Source organism: Diabrotica undecimpunctata, chromosome 3 (assembly GCF_040954645.1).
Source record: "Diabrotica undecimpunctata isolate CICGRU chromosome 3, icDiaUnde3, whole genome shotgun sequence".
NCBI lineage: Eukaryota > Metazoa > Arthropoda > Insecta > Coleoptera > Chrysomelidae > Diabrotica > Diabrotica undecimpunctata.
The window spans coordinates 11,986,506-12,005,979 of NC_092805.1; the positions used below are offsets into that span (position 1 = coordinate 11,986,506).

Sequence of the window (19,474 nt, forward strand, 5' to 3'; positions counted from 1 at the left end):
AATTGTAATCAATTTCAAACCATCACAATTTTATCATTGAGTAATATTATTTCCACAGTCATTATTTTATAAAAACAATGATGCATGTAAATAACTTTTCTGTGCATAAAAAGAAATCAGTCAATATTTGTAGTAATCGGGCAACCGTGTAATTTAAGCCACACACGATTTCTGCATTTCTCCTCTGGTTTGAGGCAGCTCAGGTCTATTAGTATCCTGGGCATACGGTATCAATCTGACACTGAAAAAGCAGTTGCTTATAAAGAGAAAGATCAAGAAGAAAAAGAACAACTCATAATTAAACTCAATTTTTCACGTGTAGAGTGTTTTCGGTCAAATACAGTAAAACCCATTAGGTAAAATAACATACACTAATAAATTCGTTTATCTAAATATGTATTGTAGCTTATTTACTTACACCCTGTATACGCATAATAATTGTTCCTGATAGAGTCATTAAGTGATAATATGTTAACCACCTTGAGATTTCACAGAAAAGCTGTCTAAATATATTGGTAGTTTGTCGTGTATTCTACGTATTTTATCATACACAATCTACCACTATTTTAGCCTAAAATATCATATTCTTCCATAAAATCATAACGTTGTACAACTCAAATCAATTACAATTAAATAATTATTATTTACTAAGAGGAAACCCATTCATTTATTTGAATTATACACAAATTTCCGCTTATTCCACAACCTGCGATAGAATAGTTTTCCCTCAGCTATTATAGGTGAAGTACATTCGCATTATATCCCGCCCCTTGTAATAGTATAGTTATTAACCCGACCTCATTCCCTTTGTTCACCAGCAATTGTTAGGGCGGTACAATACGTTCGCGATTACGTCTAGACCTGCTTGCCGGTTAAAGGGCAAGGTGAGAAGTATGTTTCTCGGTCAGATTGGGCAGGGGAAGCACACACTTAACGAAAACCGACTAGGAGATTAGGGGAATTGTAGAGTTATCATATGCATATTTTTATAGTTTGTAATGATTATATTGAGCAACTAACTTAAGAAATGTTTTACTTTCACCCTTATTTACGTTATAGTATTTTTTACAGTACTTTATTTTAATTTATGAACTGAAATTACTAGGCGAAACTCCAAAAAGATGACTATGTCTCATAACTCTTAGAGTACCGAGCTAATTTGGTACCAAACTGTTTGTAATAAAAATATGCGCAACTTCTTTTAATAATATTTTGATAGGAGTACGTAAAAATGTAAAGAAACAAGAAACAAGCAAAACTTTTGATTTTATAATTTTCATGAAATTTTATATTTACCTCACGATGTATCAGCTCGGTTTACTTATTTGGATTTCTATTTTTGACACAATAAATTTGTACATTTCATATGGATAAATCTATTATATATATTTTAGTAATTACTGAAGAGATAATTCATTCTTTTAAATCAGCAGCATCTGTATTTTTAGGAATTATATAGGTACTAAATATATTGTTGTTACTGTTGCTCAATATAAGTCTTATATTGTCCATGATTCTTTATTGCATAGCTCCTTTAGGAGTTTAAATTCTAGGATTAAAAGTATTACTTTATTACTATTATTAAAAAATTGAGTATAGGAATAAATGTGAGGAGAGCTAAATGACTCTATATTGGAGGAGAATAGAAGGACCTACAGCTGTATATTCTCGGGAAGAATCGCGTTGAGAATTTAAAACTTGACTTTTCGGCACCCATTTTGGAGCCATTATTAAGAGGGATATGGATCCGTTCGAGTTCAAGGTCTCAATCTACGTACTCCTCAGTATTGAGTCACGACCAATCTTACCTTGTGTAGCTGCTTTAATACCCTCAGTATGCGCGGGAACGGTATGCTCGGAAACATAGCGCTCGTCTTGTTGCCGGCAGTCTTTTAGCGTCATCGTGTGTGTTTAAACTGTTAGGGCGTTTTTCAATTTCGATGACTTCACTGATAATTTTCGATTTTAAGGAGTGGATAGGAGCGATGGTTTTGCATTTTCGATATCTATTTTCGATATGTCTGAATATGATGTTGGGCTAGAAATGGAGTAGTATCGGAATGTTTGACGGATATAAAATGTTCGTAAATACGGTTGTGGATTTATCCATTTGTTTGTCCTATGTATGTGTGGGCAACTGGAGCAAGGTATCTCGTAGACACCATGGTCTTTATTGGGGATTTGGCCTTTTACGGATCTGACGAGATTGGACAAGTTGGAGTGAGTAGTGAAGATGGTTTTGATGTTTAAAGGGTTAAGAGTTTTGCTGGTCTTGCCAGTGACACATTTGATAAAAGGTATAAAGATATTGGGTTCCTCAGGCGGCAAGGTTTCTTTTTCGAATGGAACTGGATTTAGATGTTTTTGAATGCTCCTATTGATTTGAGTTTTGCGGTAGCCGTTTTGTAAGAGTGTTTGACTTGTTGAATTGATTTCTGATGATCTGTGATTGTCGTCGCTAAGTCTTATGGAACGGGAAACAAGAGTGTTGATAACTGAATTGAGGTATGCGGGGTGATGATCTAACTAGGCATTGAGATAACGGTTTTTATGCGTGAGTTTCTGCTACACGGAATAGGAAAAACTGTGAGGTGGGTGTTTCTGAATAAGAATCTAAATAAGAACATCAAGGAATGCCAAAGAATGGGAGGGAGAAACGGGGATCCCATTGGGGCACCTTTGATTTGACGATAGAAATGGTTTTGGAATAAAAAGTATGTATTAGACATACGGTAGTTTATAAGAGATAATGTTTCTTGGGGGATTTGATGTTTAAAGTTTAAGATGAAAATAGTTGCATCAATAGTAATGTTAGTGAATAAAGATACAATGTCAAAACTAAGTAGTATATCTGAGGATAAAATGGAAATGTTTGTCAGAAGATCAATGCAAGAAAACGAATTTTTGACAAAGAACGAGGCGTTTTCGTCTAACTGTTGTAAGGATAAGGCGAGATGTTTTGCCAATTTCTGAGTGGAGCAGTTGTGTCCACTGACGATGGGCCTTAGGGGGATATTGGGACAAGCCGTATATTCTTGGAATTTGGGATGAATTTTTCCAGGATATAAGAGATTTTTTGACGTCTGAAGCTAGAGTGGACTTACTTATGAAGGATTTGGTCGTTTTTTCTAGATAGGTGATGGGATCGTTTGGGACGCGTTTTTATTTTCTATAGTTGAGAAGTTCTAACATTTTGTCGAAATAATTAGAAGAGTTGATAATGACGTGGCATTACCTTTGTCGGCCGGAAGGATGACAATGTCAAAGTTCTTTAAGAGCACGTCTTTCTAAAATAGCTTCTACAGGTTAACAAATAATTTCCTCAGTTGTGATGGGAAGGGGAGTGACACAAAATCTAAAGCCTTTTTAGAGAGCTTTGGTAGCTGAATCGGATATGTGAATATCTGAGAAATTGCGTACAATAGTAGAAGGTTGTTGATTTGAAGGGACTGTAGACTTCGCTGTCGATAAGTTGGTCCAGTTTGCGTTTCTGGGTTTGGATTTTATTGTCAGAAATGTGTTGGGCTTTTTGATCAGAAAAACAATCGAAAGTGTCCCATAATAATGGGTGGATATTGTGAGAGTGAATATTATTGTAGGCATTAAAAAGTGGGGAATTTGTTATATCTAAGTTGCGTCGGGTGGAATGAATTGAGTTTTAAAGAAGCGAAAAACCAGTTGCTCTAAGAGTTTTAAATTCTCAACGCTGTTCTTCCCGAGAACTTGGTAATTTTCAATTGTTTCTTTAATATATTACAAAATACAGCCCAATATATGAAACGTCAACAATTTTGCAAAAATTTTGCAAAATTGTGATAATTTAAGATTGTAAATTTTTAATTAAAAATAGACATTCATCTATCTATTTCCAAATTTCATCCTTGCTTTATTTTTTTTTGGGTTTTAGCAAAATTTTAACTTCATTAATCAGGCTATAAAATAAAAGTTAAACTAAAAATAACACACCTTGTTCTGACCTTTTGAAATATTCTCTATAATAAAAACATACCCTTATAAATGAACTTTTGTATACAATTTTCTTTTTGTAACAGTAATCTCCTTTATATGGCAAATAATACCAATTTGCTTAATAAATACAGAAAACCTGTAGAAAGAAAATGTAACTCAATATTGAAAATTCAAAATTTATCGACTTTTCTTATTTAGCGAATATAAATATAATCATACGATTTGGTGTAATTTGGTGTTGAAGACAGTGTTCCTTCAATCCTTATTACTATAGCGCTTTAACTGAAAAAATAAACAATTTCTTATAGTCCATGTTGTGAGACCGCTTCCGTAGGAAAAATGTTTTTGATTTATTCAAATCTAAAAAGTGCAGTGCAAAATTTTTGAGCAGAAATTTTTTAAACAATTTTTTTAAACAAAATCCAAAACTCACCTTTTTGACTCTGAAAAATATTTTTTTAAGTTTTTTGTGTAATTTTAAACAAAGAAGGTTTCCTGTTATATTTCTCTAAAGTTGACCGTTATAAGCGATTTAAAATCAGGAAAATGCGAAAATACGCATTTTTGAGGCTTTGAAACTCGTTTGTAAATTATTATTTTTAAGGTTCCCACGTGCCTAAATTGAAGTTTAAACATTCACTTTTAGGATTGTGAAAAGAAATTGAAGCTTATTTCAATTTAGACCGGTATTTTTTAATTGCGCCGACGTGCCGCACCATTTGGTGCGTCTTTGTCGCACTTATACATATACAAACTTACGCAAAAAACTCCCAACAAATATTGACATGTATTAAAATTTTGTAATTTATTATTAACATGGTGATTTTGAAATTGATTGCGTACTATTATTACAAAATTTAAACGTCAATATGTGTTGAAATTTTTTGCTTAAGTAAGTCTGATATGTACAACTGCGTCAAATACGCACCATATAGTGCGAACGACCACCGCCGCGGCGGCTTAAGAATCGAGTGGACGTGCATAATTAACAACTAAAAAAGAACGGTCTAAATTGAAATACGCTCTGATTGATCATCAGACTCTTGAAACTTAATGTTTAAACTTTAATTTAGGCTTTGGCAACTTCAAAAAAATAATAATTTGCATATTAGTTTTCAAGCCTTGAAAATGCATATTTCGCAGATTTTAAATCGCTTATAACTCGAAAACTGCCAACTTTAGAGAAAAATGGTAAAAGACTTTTTTTGTTTAAAATGTCACAAAAAAACACAAAAAATATTTTCCGAAGCAAAAATTGTGATTTTCAACATTTGTTAAAAAAAATTGTTTAAACAATTTCTGTCCAAAAATTTCGCCAAGCTCCCTCTACATTTGTTTAAAGGGGACATTTTTTAACAAGAATCCGCAAATAAACTAAATAAGAAACGTTTTTCCTACGGGAACGGTCTCACAACATGGATTATTTGCAAACAATATAGTTAATAAAGAATCATCAACAATTCAAATCATTCCAGGACAAATAAAATAAAAACACGCTGCACAACAAAAAAAATGTTAAAAGACATACATATCAGGTTAACAAAAAACAAACAGAGATAGATAGAAGGCCTAAAGTGTTCATACTTTCTGGTAGAGAGATGGAGCGATGGCCCGGCGATCCGTGTCTCGACCTTGATCCAAAACCGGTCAGACTTTTCATTCCGGCGAAAAGCCTTCTTCTCATCGAAGTCGATTCCGCCATTATCGGAGCGCTATTTGGCGTTGATGGACCTTGCTTGTAGTCTGCATTTAGAGGGCAATTTTAGTTTAAAGACAATATTTTATTAAAACTAAATTTGGAATTTAAAGTTATGTTGTTAAAATCGATATTATTAAGCAAAATCTCTTGTTATTTATACATGTAAATAAATTAAACAAAATGGCTACATTCTTATTTTATTTTATTCACGCATATACACACAAAAAAGTATTTACTAAAAATAAGACAATAAAAAAACCAATAACAAAATATATCAGTTGGTTGTTTATATTTTACTCCTATAACTAATTTTTAAATGATAAAAATTTTTTGCAACAGTTATTAGGTACACATTATATTAATAGTACTTTAAATTTAACCCTTTAACGCATACTGTTGCAGAAGTGCAACAGTGAGTGACACCTCCTAATATTTTGTGCGTTTATGATGACATGCTGTAATGCATGGTGAGATGTTTGAAGAAAGTAGCTGAACAATATCGGCAAGCGCATTTCACAAACAAATGAACCTAGTTGACATTTTGCAGTTATACCTAACCTCAAAAATACGAAAGCCCATTTTAAGCAGAAATTTGATATTGGCCCTAAAAATATGATTGAATAAATATTACGTACACAATAGACTATAGGTACTATAGAGTTCTTCTTCTTCTTTTGGTGCCTATCCTCTGTGGATGTTAGCAATCACGTTAGTTCATACAATTTTGTTGACAGCTACTCTAAATAGATGTATGGTCCTGCCCACTGTCTGATGTTCTTCAATCACGATGTCGTTCTGCACCCTTGAGATCTTTTACCTTCTATCTTGCCTTGTAAAATTAGTTGAATTAGTTGGTACTTCTCATTGCGCATAACATGCCCTAAGTATGTCATCGTTCTGATTTTCACGATACGCATAATTTCCAGATCTTTATTCATACGTTGGATCACAGTGTTGTTTGTAACATGATGGATATAGGAAATTCTGGGCATGAGGCTGTAGCACCACATTTCGAAAGCTTCTAATCGTTTGGATATTGCCTCCGTCAAGGTTCAGGCTTTGACTCCATATAAAAGAGTAGAAAATACATAGCATCTCAACACTCGTGTTCTTTTATCAATGTTCAGGTACATATTACATAAAATCTTCCTGAGGCGATTGAAGACAGCTGTCGCCTTTTCTATACATCTTATTTCCTGTGAGTGGTCCCATTCCTTATTTAGGCTGCATCCAAGGTATGTAATTTTGTCGATTATTTTCAAGGGTTTATTATTAGCTGTGAATTGGTGCTGTATTACGTCGATTTTGCTTACTACAAGAATTTTGGTCTTCTTACAGTTTAATTTTATGCCGTATCTGTCACAGGCTTCCACTACACGGTCTATTAATGATTGCAGATCCTCCGTATTATCAGCAATCAAAACGGTATCGTCCGCATATCTTAAATTGTTTATGATTTCACCATTAATTTTTATACGTTTTTTTAAACCATCAATAGCTTCCCTGGACAGCATTTCCGAGTAAGTAATGAACAACGTCGGCGATAAAATGCAGCCCTGACGTACTCCCCGTTTTATCATGAATTCGTGTGAGGTTTCGTTGTCTACTCGTACAGTTGCCCTTTGTTTTAAGTATAAATTTTTAATTAGACGTAAATCTTTGTCATCAATACTAGATTCTTTCAGTATCTTAAATAATTTTTGATGTTGCATCTTGTCAAATGCTTTTTAAAAGTCTATAAAGCATGCGTAAACATCGCAATTTACGTCTCGAACTCTTTGTATCAATAATTGTATAGAAAATAGGGCCTCCCGCGTTCCCAGTTTGCGTCTAAACCCAAACTGAACACTGCTAATATTTTCTTCAAGTTTTCTATATATGCGAGAGTGAATAACAGAAAGAAGGATTTTGAATGCATGGCTCATTAAGCCTATAATTCTGTGATCAGAGCATCTGGTGGCATTTGCCTTTTTGGGAAACTAGCCAATCTGTAGGAAATTCTGCATTTTCATAGATTTTGTTCAGTAGACTCGTTGGAGTTTGAGTTGGTTGTTTTCAAATAATTTCAATATTTCAGCTTGTATATTATCAGGTCCAGGTGCTTTGTTGGTTTTTAGTCTTTTTATTGCATATGTTACTTCACTGAGCGTTATTTCTGGTTTTGGACATCCAGAAACACTGACTTCTGTCTCTTGCTCTTCCTTGAATAATTCTTCCATGTATTGCCTCCATCTCTTAGGTATTCTCTCATTTATTTTCGTAGAGCAGATTATTGTGCTCGTCATAAAAGTGTCATGCTTCTGTTCTAGGGATTCTATTTCTATGCATTGATCTTGTAGCCATGATTCTTTTGCTTCTTTAATCTTTTTTTTAATGATTTTGTTTATATATACTTTGTTTATATATTTTAATTATGCAACTATAGAGTTACATATTCTTAAATGCTGAATTGATTGATTCTTTAATATTTCCCATTAAAATTCTTCTTTATTATGTGGATTTACAGAAAAACTCATTTGGGTAGATCACGTTACAAGGTTAAAATCTTTAGAATGAAGAGAAGTTAAAAGGGAAAAAAGGAAAAAGAAAGAAGTCAATATCTTTAACATACCAAAGGTAACATTTTTGGCATATTATTGTAAGAAGATGAATATCTTGACTAAAATACCTGAACCAAGGGTATCATCGCAAATGAGTTGCTTTAAAAGTTATAATGGTTATCATTATTGGTAACCTCTGTAACAAAGATGGTACCTAAAGATTAAAAATAAGCTGATAAAATGACAGCACAAATGTCATATTAAAGTGAAGATATCAAAAATATCGCACAAAGATCGTCCATTAGTTAGTTTATATTTTGTACAATTATTCTTTGCTTACATATTATACATACTTTTAAATAAATCGACTGTTTTATTTTTTTTTTAGTGTATAAATATACAAAAAACCCATATAATAATTGAATTGTTTGTATTGTAGCTGAACTGCTGACAGATTGATTAAATACAATGGGTAAATTATGGAACGAAATTAATGTGGTGAAAATACAATAATGAAATTTGAAACCTGAAATTGGCAGTTGTCCAAAATAAACATTTAATCAATTTTGAATAGTATAAAATAGTCAATGAAAAGTTTTTTAGATAAATACCAGCAATGGATGTAGAGAACAATAGCGACATGAAAAGGCTATTATATCAGTATAATCGTATATATCACAAGAGAGAAAATTTTGCCGGCAATATTTTCGACTGGTATGAATCTTTGTTGCCTGGCAATTTTCGCAAATTAAATTTAGACAATTAAATTACGACACGTCGGTCGAATGATTTTGTCAAAATTTCATAAGCGTGTGTGTGTGTGTTTTATTGGGACTGGTTTTGACAACCAACTGGCCACTCAATTTGTTTTAAGTTCTCTCTTTACACAAGATATTGTAAGTATTTAAATTTAAAACTATTGTATTCACAGTTAAGACATGGAATGTTAGAAACTTACTTACTAGTTTACTCTGTTTTTGCTGTTTTATTTTTTGTATCTTTTTTTTAATTTTTTTTTATTTTTTTTTACTTTTTTTTTTATTTTGTTTTATTTATTTTTTTTATTACTACACTAAGACATAAACCCGATTCGACACCTCGGAGGTTTAGATCTTCTTTGTAACCTTTTTTTATTTTATTTTTTTTTTATTTTGTTCTCCATTTTTTTTTATTCTTTATTTTTTTTTATTTTTTTGTTTTTTTTTGTCAGAGCTTTAATTTTCAACAATTAATATGACCATATAAAATTTATATTTACATCTAGATTCTTTGACTCTAAAAGATGTGTTAGATTAGATTGTGCATAAATTGTGGGTTGGATTTTTTTATAAAATTTGCCTTTGTCTGAATTGTTGTAGTGTCCCTGCCATTTTGTGCGTTTAAGAGATCTGATTACAGATATTAAATCACCCATAGGAAGTTGATAGGTTTGCAGAGTGGATTCTTTCATTGTTGCTTTTTTAGCCAGATCATCTACTATTTCGTTGTTTTTTATACCAATATGTGCTTTTATCCAGCACAATATGATATTTTTGCCCGATTTCAAAGCTTCACTATTCAGTGCTGTGATGTCACTGATGATATAATTTTCTTCAAAATTATGTAAATTATATTTCAGTTTATGTACAATGCTTTGGCAGTCTGTAAATATAACATAGTTTAGTTCTTTTTGATTCATACATATTTTGTAGGCTTCTTTGACTGCTACGAGTTCAGCTGTGAAAGTTGTCATTTTGTCAGGTAATCTGTTGTTTATCTTTATACTTTTTTGGGGGTAGAATATAGCATATCCAACTCTGCCGTCTATTTTTGAACCATCTGTATATAGTTTTTGATAACTCCCCCAATGATGTTGTACATACTGAAGGTGATCTATTCTAGTAAGAAAATCTGTGGCAAGAATATTACTTAAATGGCAGTTAAATGGAGATAAATAATCTTCATAGTTTAATTTTCGAGATGAGGTTTGTTCCATTTGGTGTATGTCATCAATGTAACTAGAAATGTTGAGAAAACTTTCCACAACTAAAAGCTGCTTCTTTTTTTCCCAGTAATGATGAGTTAGGTATATAGTGGTTAGTTGTACAATTTTATTCAACGACAGTTTATTGTTAACTGCCACTTTAACTATAAATTTCTCACTTAAGAATTCTCTGCGTAATGCAAGTGGAGGTTCATTAAGCTCACATTCCATGACCAATATGGGAGTACTACGAGGATAACCAGTGCTTAACCTAAGTGCTTTATTTTTTATACTTTCGATTTTTTGAAGTAAAGCGTTTGATGCTGAGCCATAAAATATAGATCCGTAATCTAGGATCGATCTCATTAAATTTCTGTATAGTAATATTGAAATGTTTGGGTCAGCTCCCCAGTTACTGACACTTACAGTCTTGATGATATTCATTGCGTTTTCCGTTCTTCGCAATATATAATTTGTGTGTTCTTTCCAATTTAATTTTGAGTCTAAGAATACGCCAAGAAATTTTATTGAAGTTTTATAATGAATTTTATAATTATCAAATTGTAGGTGGTTTGGAGGAGAATATCGTTTTCTGGTAAAAGTAACAATGGTTGATTTACTCTCCGAAATTGTTAAATTCTTATCCGTCGCCCATTTTTTTATAATATTCAATCCTCATTTAAGGTACTCATTACAATTTCATAAGCGAAAATTGCCAAAAGGTAACAAAATAAAACCAGAAGAAAATTTTGCCGGTAAATAATTTTCTCTCCAATGCTATTCGACAAGACTATTTCACGAGACAATTAATGCACCATATCAACGAAACATAATCTTTATTTATATGTTAACAATATTAAATGTACAATTGTGTATGATTTTGTGTATTATTGACCTGTAGCATTTGGGATACGTACGAGTTGATGCAGCTGATTATAGGTAAACTCGAAGGAAAAAGGGGTCCTGGTAGACGACAAATATCCTGGCTGAAAAACATTCGCGACTGGACCGGGTTAAACACACAGACGCTCTTAAGAAAAGCAGAAGATAGAGACGAATTTGCAATGGATATAACCAACCTTCATTAGTGGAGACGGTACTAGCAGAAGAAGAAGCATTTGGGAACTCGAAGGTCCAGTTACATTTGTTGTTCTGAGATTTTCAATCAACTTCTGGCAGTAACTGGAATCCAGCTGCAGATATAGTTTCAGAGAGCTTACATTTGAGTGATCCTTTAATTTAATTAACTCCTGTTCAGAAATACCTTGCTTGAACAAGGTTGACACAGCTGAAGATCGATGAGAATGGTTTGTTATTTTATGTTTTTTGTGCCTATTACAATTTTTTCAGCTGACACTTTTGTCCACTTAGATACGGTGTTGATTCGAAGTGGACAGTTTTTGAACCAAGATATATCCTTCCAGTTGGGATGAACGGTAAGAAAGAGTCTGTCTGATAAAATCTTTGGTCCGCTTTTTTCCAATAATTCAAAAAATAATCCAATTGGGCATACATTTTTGTTTGATAAATTTCTTACCAGCCATTTGCTGTTTGCCAAACTTTTCGAACCACCTTGATTTGTTTTGGAAAAAATGCTGTTGTATTCAATTCGGCCCGTAAATTCTCCCATAACATCAAATTAATTCTGGAAAAAGTGAATCTTGCAGTCTTGCCTCTTTGCCTTTCAAGCAAGTTCAAGTGAGTAAACCCATTCTGGGTTTCCTCGTCGTAGCTTTGGATGATTTTTAATAGCTCTTCGGTGGATAATGCTTTTGAACTGAGTTTTCTTTTTTCTTGAATACTTTAAAGCTGCCTTCACTAGGTATCTCTGGTAAATCTTGCACATTTGAAAGATATATCTGTGAAAGAGTAGATTTTTATGCCGTACTCCGTAAAATATTTTTCTTGTACCATTTTTGCTGTAGTATTCCTTATTGACTTTACAGACGACTCTTTATAGTCTTCGCCATTGCCTTTTTTGCTAGTTCCGTTATGATAGTACATCTTTTAAGCTTAAAATCTCTCACCCGTAGGAACACCAAAAATTGGGTCCAAATAGAAGGTCTGGACTTCTGCGTGTTCAATCGGACATTTTCCGCAACATATTTTTTGATTTCTTTACCTGACTGGCATCCAAATTTTGATTTTTCGTCTGGATTCATTATCTCTTTTAAAAATTGATTACCTTTCAACGACATTTGTCAAACTGACAACAATAGAATTACCAGACACCTTTGTGATGGATCTGTCATAATTTTGTCGCTGAGAAATCACGGAACAAGAAGGAGTTTTGTCAGTAGGAAACGTTGCATTGCTATGATGTTTTATCAGTTACAAATAGTCTAGTGAAAGAGTCTTTTTAAAATTCTTTTAAAATACTCGAAATACATACACAGCTTGGCGCTGAAGAATTTCCCATACTGGTACCTGGGAGAGAGTAAAGACTTTTTCTTCTTCTTCTTTAGGTACCCTCTCCTCTAAGGAGGTTGGCAATCATCACAGCTATTTTAACTTCTGTGATTGCAGCTTTGAACAAGTCGACGGAACTGCAATTATACCACTTTCTCAGATTGTTGCCAGGAGATGCGTATTCTTCCAATACTTAGTTTTCCCTGTATTTTTCCCTGCATTATGGTTGGTAGCAACACATATTTATCCCCTCTCATAACGTGGCCGAGATATTGTAACTTTCTTATCTTAATCGTATTCATGATTTCCATTTCCTTTGTCATCTTTCTGAGGACCTCAACATTTGTTATTCGGTTTACCCAACTTATTTTTAATATTCTTCGGTAGGTCCACATCTCGAATGCTTCCAGTTGATCGCCCACCTCTTTCTTTAAGGTCCAGGCCTGCACCCCATACTGCAGCACCGAAAACACATATGAACGTAATATTCTTGTTTTGAGTTGCAAACTAAGGTCTCTAGTGCATAATACTTTTCTCATCTTATTAAATGTTGCTTTAGCTTGTCCAATTCTCATTTGTATTTCTTCTGTATACTCGTTATTTTCATTAATAATTGTACCGAGATATCTGTATTTTTTTACTTTTGTTATTGGAACCCCTCTTATGTTTAAAATGTCTTGTTGTTGTGTTTTGGAAATTGTCATAAACTTTGTTTTATTAGCATTAAGCGTTAGTCCGCTTTCCTCACTAGCATTTACTACATTATCTAAAAGTGTCTGTAGATCTTGTATATTCTCTGCAATTAGTATAGTATCATCGGCATATCTGATATGGTTGATGGGTCTGCCGTTGACTTTCATTCCAATTGTTACATTTTCGAGTGATTTTTTAATTATTTCTTCTGAATATAAATTGAACAATAAGGGGGAGAGTATGCAACCTTGCCTTACGCCTCTTTTTATCTCTACTTCCTCCGAAAGTTTTTTGCCTACTCTGACTTTTGCTGTTTGGTTAAAGTAGAGATGAGTTATTATTCTTAAGTCTTTTTTGTCAATGTGTTTATCTTTAAGTAACTGTATAAGACGGTTGTGTCGAACCTTATCGAACGCCTTATTGTAATCACTAAAACAAACATAGAGTGGTTGGTTTACATCCATAGATCTTTGCATGAGGACGTTAAATCCAAATAATGCCTCTCGTGTACCCATGGCATTCCTAAATCCAAATTGGGTTTCAGTGATGTATTGTTCCACTTTTCTGAAAATTCTTAAATGGATAATTTTTAACAATATTTGTAGTGTGTGACTCATTAGACTAATTATACGGTGGGCCTTACATTCCCTTGCATTAGGTTTTTTTGGTAATGTAATAAATGTTGATTTTAGCCAATCTCTCGGAATAATACCCGTATTATATATAGTATTATATAAGTCTACTAATACATTGATCTGATCTTCTGATATTAATTTAATTATTTCAGTTGGAATTGTGTCAGGCCCCGCAGTTTTATAAGATTTTGCCAGATTTATTGCATGTATTGTTTCATCCTTAGTTATATTTGGACCTATATTATGTTCCTCGCAACCGTTCATGCTATCTTATATATAAAATACGCACAGAAAAGTAAAGAAAAAAATCAAAATAGACCCACGATTAAATTTTCCAAACCCCTAAAATTTAGAAAGATTTTCAAAAATGGAATGGAATGATCGATTAATCGATTTCTTGAGTACTTCTAGAAATTGAGCGTAAGCCTAAAAGTTTATTAAGTCAGCTATTGCCTAAGTAATTTAGACAGATTTTCAAAAAATGTTTTTCATTAAGATTAGAACGTTTCCGGAACGTATATATTAACACTTGTCTACATCTAAAAATATTTTATTTTTCAACGATATCAACAATCCATTATAACTAAGCAATAATTGGAAATTAAAAAAAAAATAGCAACATGAAAAAACTTAATTATAATCATTAGTAAACACTAAAAGGCAATTAGTTAACAATATCAAAGCTTGGTTAAACACTTATTATGACGAAAATGAAATGTATGCATCAAGCAGTTGTTACTGATAAACTTACCTAAAAATTTTAGTGATAAGTATTTGTTAAACATAAATCTAGCAAAGAGTTTCTGGTATGGTTGATACTACCTTTAAAAATAATAAAAGACAATATATTGTATGAAAGACGTAAAATTAGTTATCCATTCTGTATTCAAAGAGACCAAGTAAACGTTGCAGATAAACGTGCATTTAAGTGTAATCGTTTTGGTGTCATTATTTATGGAGTCCGCCAAAGCCGCCTCTACGGCTCAAGCCATGCCGTATATTTGGCAACGGAGGAGACAGGCTTGTTTTTACATCTTTTTGGTTTCACACATTTACATTGTATATAATAACAAATGAATAAGAATATATGTGTCAAATGGGAGCTTAAAACCAAAAGATGATATCAAAGGTGAGAAATTCGACATTGAACTTCCGGTTCCAGATTTGCAACTGGAAGTAGTCTTTTAAAGATACAGAAAAGATAGTTAAGATGTGATTTCACGTATAGCACTTCTATAATTCGCTCATACGTATTTCTTTCTTTTTAGGACTCATCAGAGCGCCTCAGAAGGAAGAACTTCACGTGAAATCAAATCTAAACTGTCTGTTCTATATCTTTATTTAATCGTATTTTGAGTATTAGAAGCCAGTTCATGAAAGGTTCTTACTAATATGGATCGATATCACGTGGAATACAATTTTCTTTACTTATTGTCTGTTTGCTATGAAAATTGTAGGAAGCACAGATTTGGGCGAGACTCTGAATTTTGGCTTTGAACAAGTAAAAGAAATCTTTTTATGTTTTGCTTTACTCTTTTAAAGTCTCCAAAATAGTAAAAGCGATATATTATTCGACGCAGCTTAGCAAGACAAGAACAAATATATACTTTCGGTTTCTGTATCACTTCTGACTAAAAATTTGTAACCGGAAATGCCTTATTGTGGTCATAGAAATAGTAAATATGATATACCAATCGACTCGTATCGAAAAATCGAGCTCGAACATTTAGTTCCGGTTTTATTGTCATTTTCGGTTAAAAAATTATGACCGGAAGTTTGGCAAAATGACTCAAAGTTAGTGAAATCGTGTATCAATCAACACAAAGTTGCACGAAAAATTTAAATATTCCGAATCTACTTCCGGTCAAATTGGATGATAACTTAGAACTTACAAAGTCCAATTGCTTGTTTGTATTGTATGTTCTGTTATCTTCTTTGTCTTTTAGTTTCAAGACCGTTATCGATCGTTGGATATCATGTTGCCTACCATGTTCGCTGTCATGACTTTATTGTCAACATAATGTAGTCGATTTTGCGTACAAGTGTCTTAGATTTTTGGATATTTCTCTCACAAATTAAGAAGAAGAAATATTTTCTTGAAGTTGAAATTATACGAAGTTAGCCCTACATGACTCATGCTTTAGGAAAATTAGATAAAATACCATTGCGATACATGAAATTCGTGGAGTATTTTTCTCATTGTACCTTTATATTTGTATCGCCCAGAAGAGAAGAAAAAGACAAATTCAGACTCAGATACAGAAAACATTTTAACTTTTATTTTTTTACTGTTTATATATACCTATATTACCTTATTTTCTTTAATATCTTATTAAATCTTTATTATTTAACAAGTAAATAATTAAATCTTCATTATTTAAATTAATAAAATCTTTTCCAACAAATTTATTTTTATTAATGCCACGCTGTGATCAGAGATTTTGCTGAGATCGTTTTTCTCTGAATACTCAGCTTTATTTCTGATCGGGCTTTTCTTTTGGGAGAAAACTGATCTTTGTATCAATTTTCTAGCCACTACCGTGGGGAGCAGGAAATAGCCAACCACACTACCGTGGGGAGCAAGAAATAGCCAACCACACTACCGTGGCGAGCAAGCAATAGCCAACCACACTATCTTGGGAAGCAAACAACAGACAAACACACTACCTTGGAGAACAATCAGTAACCACCCATAATACCTTAAATCGACTGATGCATTAGAACATAATTTAAAACCCATTTACCAACACGGGGACATAAGTGATTGCTATTATTTAGACCATCAACCCCCGACAGCAGCTAACTTCCACAAAGATCGGAACACTTCCTGGAGAACTGAACAACTTCTTCAGAACAAACTAAAGCTGAATACTTTTTAATATATTTAATTATTTTATACCGGCAACCGGCCGAATCTTTAAGTCTCGGTTTAAAAATTTATTTTTGTTTCACATTCATAATAATTTGAATTATGTTTATTTTTATTAAATAAATATATATACCTTTACTATCACTTCGTGATTAAGTTTTTTATTTCCTGTACCTTTCTGGGATTGGTGTGGGGAGAGAATGAATAGGGAACGAACCCAGTGCTGAGCAGTCGGGCAGAGCACCATTCTGATGGATAGAACGGTGGGCGTTTTTCTCTTAATAAAATAATGAACTGGGGATGGGGCAAATATTGTAAGCCTTGAAACCGGTAGCCCAAAATTCACCAACTTTATTAAATAAAAAGTATTTTATTTCAGTTCGTCATAAATTGTAATCCCCATAAACCAAGTTTTATAAATATCGTGTAAGTAATTTCCGATATATAGATAGTATAAGCTCGTCTTGAAACACCCTGTATATTAGTTTAAGATATATATACATATATATATATATATATATATATATATATATATATATATATATATACATATGTATGGACTATATTTCTAATATAATATGTTAATTGGGTGTGATGTTAAATTTGGTGATATTTTTCTTCCAATCTTATCTCATTCGATCTTTACCTATCGATGTAAGCTTCTGCAACTACCCTAAAATAACACCTTTCAGTGTTAACTAAAAGTTGGAAAATAAATTTTCTAAATCGCCAGATCTCACTCTGGTCCAAATAAAACGGAATTTTCTCTTTTTAACCTTTTAAGTACCTTATCTTTAATTCCCCAATTCTGCCAACAACGATTTAACGATTACGAAACTTATTCTTTGTCGATTAACTCTTTAATGGTTCACCGAACATGCACTAGGGCCGGACTAAATCCGAAAGACACTATTTGTACAAAAGGTGAAAGAAAACATTCAGAAACTAAAGTTTTTGACTATCGATATGGCATGATGTGTAAAATTAACTGTATACCAAAGTATAACAAATTTAAAAGTTGGTTAATTTCCGCTAAATGTAAGCAAGATCATTAAGAGTATCTGAAAAGATTCTTCAAGAGAGCAAATAAGACGAATGCTTCTTAAAATTGTATAACAGTGATATGTAATAACTATGATATTAGCCGTTAGCTGGTTAACTATTGTTTTCCATTTTTTCATATCATTTGCTTTTCTTTTTGAATTTTTTATGTTAAGTCGTCCTATGTTTTCTATAACTTCATTGCTTCATCTAAACTTTGCTCTACGTCGGCGCAATTTGCCTTTATAATTCTAAACACAACCATTCTCTGAACGTGATCATACCATTTCTACTTTGGTAATTTATTCTCAGATGTCGCTATGGCGTGCATATTGCCGCCATTTTATTGTTGCTTCTTTTGAAGGCAAAGATTTGATTTCACTTTTAGAGCTTCTGTATCAGTCGCTCTGATGATTTCTGGCAGGATGAAATACCTATTAGCGAATATACAGAGGCACTATAGGTGAAATTAAATCTTAACTGTCTTTTCTTTTATGATCCAACCAATTTAGTCTTTGTACTCGAGGTTTGTTGGATTATTGTTCTTTTTTTATTGTCCGTTTTTGTTGACCAGTTCTCTCTCTTGTCCGTCATAATCTTTTCTCTATTTATTTCTTCGGTTTTAAGTACGTGGGTGTCCGTAAGTCAGCTGGAGTCTTCTAAAAATACACACGAGACAATTTCAACGCTTTCTCCCGGGTTCAGCGTGCATTACCTAGCAACACGGCCAGCTGAACATAAGTCCAGCTAGTATGCTCCAGGCATAAGTATGCTAGTCGACATCGAAACAATTACATACCGTTTTGTTTCGAGTAAAATCGCAGATAACGTTCGCGTAAGCTTACGTTATAACAACTTTTGTTCTTATTATCAGTTTTCGCGATGCAGAATTGCGATTACCAAGATAGATTATGCTAAGGCAGTCTTTTCCTGAAAGAATCGGTAGACGTGGAAACGAACCCTGGTATAAGGTTGCCAAACATTACTCCTATGGATTTATCAATTTGAAGAATGCTTGTGAACAGAGGCTTGCGCGAAGATCGAAGATCTCAAACATTGGATACAAATCAATAAAGATCTCGCGATATTTGCTCGCATTACTATTTCAATCGAAAACGTTATTTGTAGAGTATTGAGACGATTTGTGAACATTTAGAACACTTATTGAAAATACATATTTTGTTTGCACATTTGCCAGCTGACCAATGCCCCCCATACTAATTACTCAAATTTTAGTTTCTTTATATTATTTTCGTATTGTTGTTATCAACGTTATATTGCACTGCGTAAATTGTTTATTAATCAATTCCCTAAACTTTTATTTCACATTCCATAACATTTATATACAATCCTGTGGCTATGGACTTATGGACTACTCATCCAGCTTAATTTCTGATAAAAAAATTAAAATAACTATTGTAGGTTTACTTAATTCATGATTTTTCAGTCTGTCTTTGTCCTAATACGAAAATATTGTCTACAGTACTTCTACCTTTCCTAAAACTTTACAGACACTTTCCTAAAATGGATAATTTAGACAATTTTGTTTTGTTTTATTTTCGTCTTTGCTTAATGTAATGTCTTTCAGCTTTTTTTATTTTTTGGTTTGCATTTTTAATTGCACCTTTCAGTAGTATTTCACCATATTTATTAAAT

General features: G+C 32.8%; 1 protein-coding gene across 7 annotated transcripts in view; it reads right to left on the reverse strand.

Annotated features, from left to right (window-relative positions):
- The window catches only part of Stacl (SH3 and cysteine-rich domain-containing protein), a 707,685-nt gene that overhangs the window by 102,614 nt on the left and 585,597 nt on the right, over positions 1–19,474 (reverse strand). For 2 of the 7 annotated variants that reach the window (XM_072525274.1, XM_072525273.1), the window contains one exon: positions 5,554–5,712. The exons of the other annotated variants lie outside the window; for them this stretch is intronic. In XM_072525274.1, coding sequence (XP_072381375.1) covers positions 5,554–5,712 — 159 coding nt within the window. The remainder of the gene's footprint in view (positions 1–5,553; positions 5,713–19,474) is intronic. 7 annotated transcript variants of the gene reach the window in all.